We start from the raw sequence: 10,645 nt of genomic DNA on the forward strand, positions 1-10,645 counted from the left end.
AAAATCAACCTGTGTAGTTGTCCCTCCATTGTGACATTAGAAAGTGTCACATTTATCTTGCAAATGTACTCTTCTTCAACATCTTGTTTACTTCCTGTTTTTTTCCCGCACTCAAATTCTGACCAATCAAGAGCACTGGTCCGCTTATGAAAGCACCCTTAGACAGTCAGACAGTATCAAGGCGATGAAACAGTGTAAAGTTTTTTTTTTGTTTTTTTTGGGGGGGGGGGGGGGGGGGGGGGGGGGGGAGGGTTGAGTTTTTTTAAGCATTAAAGAGTTCCAGGAAGACCAAACAGATCATTAGGCTTAATATTGTATCAGAAATAAAGAGACCCAGTAGTTGAACCAGGTGATTAACTAGGTTACAATAAATTAATACATTATAAATAGACTTGAGGAATAGAATCAGGTGGGTAACATGTCTTATTTGTTGCCCTGCAGAAAATAAAAACAGTAAACAAAGCAACCTGACTGAAAAACTGAAAGAAAAGAAAACTCAGAATGTGCACAGTATTTCAGTTTTACTTAATCTCCACATCCCAGTTTCATAATGATGTAAGTTTCTCTCGCTTTTTTTCTAGTTCAAAATTTAGAGCAGTTGATTTGTATGTATCTAGTACATAAGGATGCTGCTACAAAATTCACTTTATTCTTCAATTTGTATTTCCTCCAGAAGAAAAATAAATATTCGGTTCCAAATAAAACATGGAGCTATTAGTCATAGCTCAAGTATGATTCTATTATTCCGGTTTGGACAAGATGAGGCCAATGGACCATTAGGAAAAGGCCCAGCAGCAGGTTTCCTCCTGCGTTCTGCTTTCACATCCATTTTCATACGCAACCTCCACTCTGGACTAACAAGCTGAAGGTTCTGCTGATAGCACATTCTCCTACAGCTATCTGTTGTCATGCCAAGGCATACACTCACATACAAAAACATACAGACATGCACTTACCCATGTACACACTCGTCCACAAACACAGGCAGTCTCTCAACCGAGCCAAGCCACTTCCCACTTCTGAACGCCCACACTGTGCAACATGAAATAAAAATAAAATAAGACAGTTCCTTCACTGTCATTGTTCTTTGAAAATGAATCGAAGCAACTGCAGGCCAATGTTAATGCTTTGTTTTAGCCAGCGGCAGGCACATGAAACGAGCTGCATGAGGCACTGAGCTGACAGTAGCCACTGGCACTGTGGGAACACACACACACACACATACAGGCATGCATGCACACTCTGCCTACTGAGCAGACAACAGATGAAATTCTAGCTGAAGACAGCTTCCCTGCAGGAGTATTGGCTTTGGAGAATGGAAGCTGATTGCGTTTGCTCTGTCTCCTTTCCTTGTCATCGATTCAGGGATAAACATGTCTGAATGCAGCGCTTTATCAGCATTTACTGCTGATTACAGAAATTGCTCATTACAAGAGAATTACGCTCCCTTTTAAATAAAAGAGCAATCAGCCCATTAGCATGGCCCCTCACATGCTACCTAAGAATACATCATCCCTCATTCTGAGGCCCTAGTGGATATGAATCAGCTCAGACTCATCCATAGTTGCCTCAGCCTGAGCACTCCTTAACACATCTAAAGGAATATTGATCGGGGCTTTGACAGACGGATTGAGCTTCACAGCACATAGCTAGACTGGCATGTTGGAGAGCAAGAGTAATATCACTTCCCGCTGTTGGGGACATGACATCATCTTTGAAGACAAAAGTATCCGCTTTAAAGTGGGAAACGGAAATATCTTGGCCCTGTGTGCTCAGTGAAAATGGTTCTGCGTGCAATATTTTGTTTGGCTCTAAATTTAGCGACAGGTTTGCCTGCAGTGGGACCTGTTTTTAAGAGAGAACAATAACCTGGCAGAGTGCAAATGCAAGCGGAAGAAGGAAGAATTCATCTTCATATATTCCATCTATTATAGACTGCTCTCTCTCTCTCAGTCAGTGCCATGGACAGCTACAGTACAACGACTCTGATCTTTTCTTCCCCCCTTCTTCCTCCTCTTTCCTGGCTCTGTCCGCCGTCGTTCATTATGTATGCCTCTCTGCTTGAACATGATTAATATTTCCCATAGAATGAGTTTGGCATCAAAGCCCCTCAAAGCTCCTTACCGCACACTAACAAACACGCACGTGATCTTACACACATCTGCAATGCTCTAGCACCTATACTGTAAGACACGTATGTTTAAGAGACACAAACCCACAAGTGCTGCTCCGCTGGCACATACTTAATGCTGCTTTCAGTGAGCTGACAGTGGGATGTTAAGCATCAAGCAATAATGTAAAAAGACACCCGATTGTGTAAGACTCAGCAGAGATTAACCTGACGACTGTCAGCTCAAGCATAAGATCTGGGTGTGAAAGAGAGTGAGTGTATAAATAAATCTGATGTCTGAGGGGCTAATCTGATGAGTGCACGTGTGCGTGCCGTGTGCGATACATACTGTATGGGTGGATAATAGCGTAACATAATCTAAAAGTGAGAGTGGTGTAATCCTGTTGCAACTTATACTACAGGATGAATTCACAAATATATAAAATAAACAACACATCCTGAATCCATAAGTCATGGATGGATTGCACACTGAGGTAGCTGAAATATACTGGGACGCCATAGAGAATAAGACAGGAGATAGGGGGGATAGTGGTGCACGATTCTGCAGCTATTTCCAAACTTCTTACTCTCTCCTCAGTCTTTAGACACACATGCACAGACAAATAGAAACACACCAACATGCACATGCACACACAGACACACACACACACCTGCCAAGCATGGATAAAGGAGGGATTAAAGTGTGTCAGAAAAGGAAACCGGAGCAAGAGGCATGAATCATTGTTTCCCTGAGAGGACTGGCACACCTATCGCTATAGACACATAGTTTCAGATGAAATACACTCATGCACACTTGCACAAAACACACACAAAATTGAACTAATTGTTTTTCCTTACATGCACTATGATTCAAGTGAAGACCCACCAGTTTGTTCAAAATTAAATTACTACTCACACTATGATGTGCTAGAGTTACTACTTACTTACACTGGTCTAGCATTTTGTCAAGTGAAACCTTTGGCCTTTACATTGTCTCAGATGGTTACTTTGTCAATGATAAGTGGCCGTGCCTTTGTGTTTGGTGATGTGCAATTTCAGCGTCAGCAAATCATTGCCTTTGGTGCACTCCAGCTCAAAAGAAGATGTCATTGGATCAGAAGGTCTCTCAAAACAAGCTGTGATGACTGACAAGGGCTGAACATTTTCAAGATTTCAATGGCAAGAGCATCATCATCATTAAATCACTCATGTCACTCATCTCAGCTGCGTCTGTAATCTGCTATTCACCAGTTGGGTTATGTTTGCTCTCAAGCTGTGTGTTGGAGGGAAGACGCTTTCTTCCGGGCTGAATGGAGTTAATTGGACATGAGCTTTGGAGGAGAACATCTGCAAACGCTGCTGACTGATGTGTACGGTTTGAAAGACAGCTGCCTGCAGAGAGCTTCCGAAAACTAATCCCCTCACTCTCTCCTCTCTTCTCTCTGTCCTACTCTTGTGCCGCCTGCTACCCCGTGCCCTCCACATACATTTTTTTCTGTCCCTCCCTCTATCATCCTTAATTTTCATTTCCTGCAGAGGCTGAAGGAACTCAAGCACAGAGAGTTTGCTCGCAACGTGGCCTCGAAATCATGGAAGGACCAGCGCAAACAGGAGAAGGCTCTCAGGCGTCTGCACCAGCTCGCACAGCTGCAACAGGAAACCCAGCGGTGGGTAGGAGGCGTGTGTATTTGTGTGTGTCTGTGCGGTGGTGTGTGAGTGTAATGAGACCAGGGGCAGGAGTCCAGGAGGGTTAGAGTGCGTCACATCCAGTCAACGTTTCTTAGATTTGATGGATGTATCCACAGATGTTAGAGCACCCAGTTGTCCTAGACAGGCCACAGGTGAAGTAAATATTACATGAAGACACAGTCTTGCCAGCGCTCTGAGAGAAGATGATTTGTAAGAGGAGGGGATGAAAGTTTTAGAGAAAAATGAAAAGTGGAAAGTCGAAGTCGAAGTGAAACACGTTGATAACTTGCCCCTGGGTTTGCATACCTAAAGTAATCAAAACAACCAATAAAAAAAATACATCACGTAATAATCAACTTGATTGCACCTATTCCCTCTGCAATTAAATGTGTTTTCCTATAATCAGGCAATGATATGTGAACGACATCACTATGACTGCCAAGCCTCTGATTTATTCTTTGTTTCTTTCATTATGTCGTTTTTCTTTTTTCTCAATAGCATACTAATGCATTATTAATTAACCTTTATCTATAATTACCTTTTAATGTTATATCCATGCACTATATATACCTGTATAGTTATTTAAAGGTCCAGTGTGTAGGATTTAGGGGCATATATTGGCAAAAATAGTACAGTATAATAAGATGTTTTCAGTTGTGTAGAATCAACTGAAAATAAGATTCCTGTTTTCGTTACCTTAGAATGAACCATTTATATCTACAAAGGGAGCAGGTCCTTGTCTGTGAAGATTGCCATGTTGCACCGCCATGTTTCTACAGTAGCCCAGAACGGACAAACCAAATACTTGCTCTAGATAGGGCCATTAGTGTTTTCACATTGGCCACCTCAGTAAGAAGACCCTCCACGATGAGAGCCGAGGGAAAATTATGATTTTAACGTGAAACTGCTTTATTCAGTGTTTCAACGGGTCTGTTTGTTTTGGAGAGGAAGAGACCTCTGCGGATGATTTGGCTCCCAGTAAAAACCTCTTCTAGATCTGGCTCTTAAGTTATCAGAGAAAAGAGGTGTGAACACATTAGCTGGTGCTGGGCAAGCAGCCCGTCTCTGACATGCCAAACAGTGCCGGAAAAACACTGATTTGTAGCATGAAACTGTTGTGATTAGTGTTTTTACTGGTTTAAATCACCTGGTCTGTTTGTTTTGGAGAAGAGGAGACCTCTGCTGATAATTCTGCTAACAGTAAAAACACACTTTTATTGAATTGTATTGAATTTTTAATGAACTTTAATCACTGCCTCTTAATTGTATTTGTGCATTTGCAACACATGTTAAATGTCATGCCAATAAAGCCCGTTGAATTGAACTGAAAAAAACGAACTGAACACTGATGGAATTCTAACCGGGAGAAGTTTCAGCTGGTTGCAATCTGCAATCCTCACCACTAGGTGTCACTAAATCCCCCTAAATCTTACACAGTATTCCTTTAAATGTAAAAGAAGCCAAACTAAAATCAGGAATATTTCACTTTCTGTTGCAGAGCCACAGGAAGGACATCTGGACTAAGGAGTACAGTCAGGGCTGTGAGACAGCAGCAAGACAGAGATGTGGACCAAAGAGACCGCAGCCCTGAGGACAAACCTGAACCTTTCAATCATACCCAGAGACCCCCTCCTACGCAACACAGGACAGCCCGTCTCAGCCATCAGGCAGAAGATCCATGCCAATCTCCTCCTCAGATACCCCCAGCTGCTGCTCTAGCAGAGTCCCCAATAATGACACATCCGGCATCCGATACAGACCCTCCTGCAGTGAACCCCCAGTCTTGGTTGGGCTTGTATCCCCAGCTGCCTCTTCCTGGGCGGGGGAGAGTGGGAGGCAGGCTTGGGGTGTCTTTCTGCTTCTCACGCAGGGGGCCCAGGCTCGAGCCTTCCGCCTCCGTTTTCTCTGACCTGGAGGAGGAGGAAAGAGAGAAGAGGGAACAAATGAAAGAAAGGATAAAGGGGATGCTTGAAGACATTGACAGGGAAATTGGGGCAACAGATGAGGGGAAACACAGTGAGAGTGAAAAGCATGAGTTCAGATCTGACAGTGTTGGACTGAGCGACACGGGGCCGATCTCCAGAGAGGCTGCCCATGAGGAGCAAGAGATCGAAAAAAGAGACCTAGTGAAAGCACACTCTACTATTTCCACAGTAGCACCTGATAATCAGAGCCATGATTCACTGTTCTTGCAATCACAGACCCAGGAGGCCCTATGGAGCACAGCACTTGCAAGGGCCCACATAGACACTGAACACACAGATAGCGAGTCAGAGAGAAAGCAAGAAACAGAGGGGGGGGGGGAGGGAAGTCAGTATATGTGTGTGCTGGGTAAAGATGGCTCTACCCGTCTGAGATGGCCCGTCAGTTTGCTCAAGTTCACCAAGTCTCAGCCACAAATCTCCTACAGTTGCAATCCACTCTTCTTGAACCAACAAGAACCAGAACAACTCACAGAGAATCCGCGGGAGTCACAACAAAATCAGTTGCGTACTCTCTCAGATGAATCAGATCTACGTGTGTCAGCTATTCTTACACCAGACACTCCTTCCTGTTTACAAAGACAGACAAGACAAGAGCTGAAAGCACACAGACAGGAAAAAGCTAAGGATAATTTCAAGGCAGAGCAACATATCGACGCGGAGACGGAAGCACACCTGTTCCTGAAGAACAAAAACCTTTCATTGTCAGAAACAAGAGCAGAAAGAGGTAGATGCATGCTAAGTATGGAGAATTGTGTTAGGGCAGCTTCCCATCCATTTGACCTAGCTCAGAATGACAGCTCTGACACAAACTCCCAGAATCCTCTGGGAGGCAGATTAGGGGGTGCAAGAGGGATCAGGGAGAGAGCCATCATAGCCCTGAGCTGTAAATTAGAGTCTGTCACCCAGCCTGGCACACAGAGGATGTGCATCAGCCCGTCCAGGTGTGAGTGTGGGAGTGAGACAATGTGCAAGTGTGCCAGCGCTCCGCAGCCGTACGTGGGTGTCTCAGAAGTGTCACGCAAAAAGAGGAAAGCCAGCACAAAGAAACGCAAGCTGGGAAAGAGGAAGAAGGAAAAAGGTTCAAACAAGCGCCAATCAGCAAGGTGCAAAGTGAGGAGTGTTGTCTCTACAGTCTCCACTGGCAGAGAGAGGAGTGGAGAAGCTGGAGGGAGCTGGGGGAAGAAAAGGAGGCAAAGGGAGACGGGGGAAACGAAGAGGAGGAGGAGGGTGCAGAGAGCAGGGAGCAGCTGTCTCCTGGGGAGATGTGAGGCTGAGCCAGTATCTGTCTCTGTCAGGAAGAGGAGGCCTCACAGGAGCCACAGCACTGAATCCCAGTCACAGCCAGACAGAGAGCAGGCAGAACACTGCAGTGCCGACTCCCAGCTCGCCAGACACACAGCAGACAGACACAACGAGGGGGAGGGAAAGCGAGACGGAGATGCGGTGACTTTTCCCTGGCGGTCTCACTTCTCCTTACACTCCTTCTCACCAGGATGTAACTCAAAGCTGTTTTGGGAAAGGGGTCACCATAGCAACCCCAGGAGTTTCATTGACTGCTGTTACCCTGACAACAGCTGTGGTTGCAGCCCGGCGAGAAAGAGAAAACTCCTCCACAGGGACAGGAAATTCATTCATAGTAAGAGGAAGAGTTCGAGGCATCATGAAGTCTGGGAGGAGACAGAGAGGGGCAGGAAAATGGGAGGGCATTCAGGTTGTAGAGACAGGGGCCTGATGTCAGATCCAGAACAGTGGGAGTGGATGAGGGGGAGCTGTCCTAGAGGTAGTGAGGAGGGCAGGTCAAGGAGTGGGTGGAGATCGAGAAACAGAGCAGGTGAGTGGGATCGGGTGGCAAGATTTAGCCCCAGTCCTGGCAGCTGGGGCAAGGGAGGCAGACATCTTAGCACAGAAGATGTAGACTGGGACAGGTGCAGTGTGGACAGATGGACGTGGGGCAGCAGCGACAGCTGCGAAGACAGGGGGACACATAGATCAACGTCAGGCTCCAGGACAGGGGCGGACAGCAGAGACAGCCCGGGCTGTGTGTGGAAATGTGCAGGTACCAGATGCTCAAGCTCGAGACACTTCTCCAGCCCTGAGTGGTGGACAAGTAGGCAGACATACAGCCCTCAGAGTGTGATCAATACACGGGCCAGCAGATGCCACAGCCCGCGCTCCTGCAGCCCCTGCAGCAGCACCAGCATGTCGGAGCTCAGCTGGGAGTGGAGCAGGAGCAGTACCTGCTCAGGAGTCACAGTGGATGGGTTGACAATGAACTCCAGCAGGACATCCTCAGGAGCTCCAGGACTCTCATCTGAAGCCCCACAGGAGGCAAAGAAGCAGAGCAGCCCCATGTCCACTTCATCCAGCCTTACCTCTTGCTCTCTCTCTCATTCCTCGCCACGCAGATCCTCTCTTGCTCCCACAGCCCCAGGCCTCAACACACACCATTGTGACACAAGCCCTTCTCAGCTTAAGGAGCCCAAGTCACAGTCTGATCTTGGCCATGAACCGTCCACTCTTGTCAATACAAGCAGGTCAGGCACAGCTCTACCAGGACTATCCCCTGGTAAGCCACAGAAACCAGCCAGGATGTTGCTTCTCCCTCTCATAGGGAAACTACCTGCAATCCAGAGAAAGGCTAGGAGAACAAAAGGGCTGCAGGAGAAGAGTCAGGAGAAGGAGGGAGAGGAGGAAGAGGAGGCTAAGGGCAGTGGAGTGGATCCTGGAGTACATGTCAACAGTCAAAAGTGTCATCTGGAAACAGTTGAGTCAACCCCCTGCAGCACGCCAAATCTCTGCTTGTCACAGTTTAACAGTGATGACAAGCAGAAAGGTGGAGAGACAGCTCCGCCAATCAGCTTTACCGCTGAGGAGATGGACAAATATCGTCTCCTGCAAGAGCAGGCCAGAGAGCACATGCAGAAAGTCCTGGAACAGACGCAAGACAGCGCAGACATACACACAGAGACAAATTACACACACACGGCACAGACAGAAAACTGTGGGACTTCAGAGGAACAATACACATCTGCACCCCTGCACAACCCTTCACAGCCTCAGACCCAGTCACTTCACACAGACACAATGCAGACACAAGCACAGCACACCCTCCAGGTCAGTCTCCCGCTTCCACACGTGACCCAACAAGAGAACTTTACTCAACCCATGGCTATGAGAGTCCCAAACCTCCCTCCTCTTCCACCGTCCCCCCCTCTCTCCAGCCTCCATCATATCATTTTACAACACGCAGCCCTCTCCGTGCCCCCCTCCTCCTCATCCTCCTCCACCTCATCTACCTCTCCCGCCATCCACCCTCATCCAGCTCAGCTCCCTCACCCCCTGCCCCCTCTCCACCCCTCCCTCCCTCACCACCTCCACCTCTCTCCCTTCTCCATATCATCCCTGTTTCCCTCCATCCTGCTGTCCCATCATCCCATCCCTCTCCTCCACCAGTCCCCCGCTTTTCACGCAACACCACTTGCCCCACTCTCTCCGGTGTCCCTTCAACCGCTGAACCCACAGTCTTTCATGGACAGAGCGTGGCCAGTGAGGTTTCAACAGAAGGCGTTGTGATTTTCACAGAGTGACTGCCATGTTTATTAATCTTCCTTGGCAACACAGTCTAGTGAGAGAAAGAGAGGGAATTTTTAGTTTGGACAAAAGCCTGCTATTTGAAATGGCGATGAGTCAGTGCTTTTACTAGCATCAGCTCCAACTCTTATTCGCATATGCCCTCACACACATACACACACCTACACGCACGCACACATGCATACACACAAACAGCCCAGCTACTGACTGTTTTCAAATGAAAATTTGTTTCTCCATCTAGCCTCTGCTGTGTTGCAGCAGACATTGAGAAAACCGACTTTGATCCTTTGCTTTTTCCATCATTCCTCATTCAGGCCCAGAATAAAGGGAAAGGTGCACCTGCTATTCAAAGACAAGCTGGGCTTGTGTCATCCTCTCTCTTTCCCTCTGAACCACAGACAGACCAGCTGCCTTTTGAAGTATCCTTCATGCCAGGGACAGAGGGGCAAGAAAGAGTGATAATACTCTCCCCTTATCTCCATTTCATACAAGTTATCTGAGTGAGAGTGTGACTTTCAACAACATAAATAACGTTCCAGGGACCGGGGGGCATAGCACAGCCATTTTAACCTTGATGTTTACTGTATTTGTGTGTGTATAAGATAGAGGTAATTCTGAAGTGACACACACATACACAGTAGGAAGGACAACAACTAATTTCCATATCTGACACATGTAAAGCCCGGTTTTGTCTCTATAGTGTAAATATTCTGACAGTGAGTAATAACATTAGAATCATGGGAAACAATAAATAAAAGGTGGATTTAACCTCGACCAGTGGTGCAATGTTTATTCCACACTCAGTGGCGTCTATGATAACAAACACTTAACAGCTTTTGATATTTATATGTGACATAAGATCATTTTTTTTCCAGGAGGCATTTAACCCATGGGTTGTTCAGACAGCAATGAATGAATTGGTCCTGATACATTAAAACTTGGCTGAAAAAAATAAACAGGCTGTAATGCTTTTTTCTTATTCTGTCTGATGCATGTTGATCGTGCAACATGTTGCAACGCATTCCACATAAAGAATTGATACTGTGGGGGTTGCTACATTTCAAAGGTGTGAGGCCCAGAATTGCTTTAAAAGCGCATAGAGTTGCAAACCATTCTTGCTGGTGACCATTTAACTGGAAGCTATGCTGGGTGCATGTGTATCAACCGGAAGTTAGGACTCGAGTCACAAATTTGATGACCTTAGTCTTGACAAAATCAAAAAGACTCACAACTCTACTTGGACTTGAGCCTTTTAAATTGAAAATCTGTG

General features: G+C 46.4%; 1 protein-coding gene across 2 annotated transcripts in view; it reads left to right on the top strand.

The window, feature by feature from the left end:
- The window catches only part of znf804b (zinc finger protein 804B), a 75,535-nt gene extending 65,386 nt beyond the window's left edge, over nt 1-10,149 (top strand). For both annotated transcript variants that reach the window (XM_078171771.1, XM_033641489.2), the window contains 2 exons: nt 3,647-3,777; nt 5,298-10,149. In XM_078171771.1, the coding sequence (XP_078027897.1) occupies nt 3,647-3,777; nt 5,298-9,357 (4,191 nt within the window). In that variant the 3' untranslated portion in view covers nt 9,358-10,149. The remainder of the gene's footprint in view (nt 1-3,646; nt 3,778-5,297) is intronic.
- Nucleotides 10,150-10,645: the final 496 nt, after the last annotated feature.

The sequence above is a fragment of the Epinephelus lanceolatus genome, chromosome 10 (genome assembly GCF_041903045.1).
Source record: "Epinephelus lanceolatus isolate andai-2023 chromosome 10, ASM4190304v1, whole genome shotgun sequence".
Lineage (NCBI taxonomy): Eukaryota > Metazoa > Chordata > Actinopteri > Perciformes > Serranidae > Epinephelus > Epinephelus lanceolatus.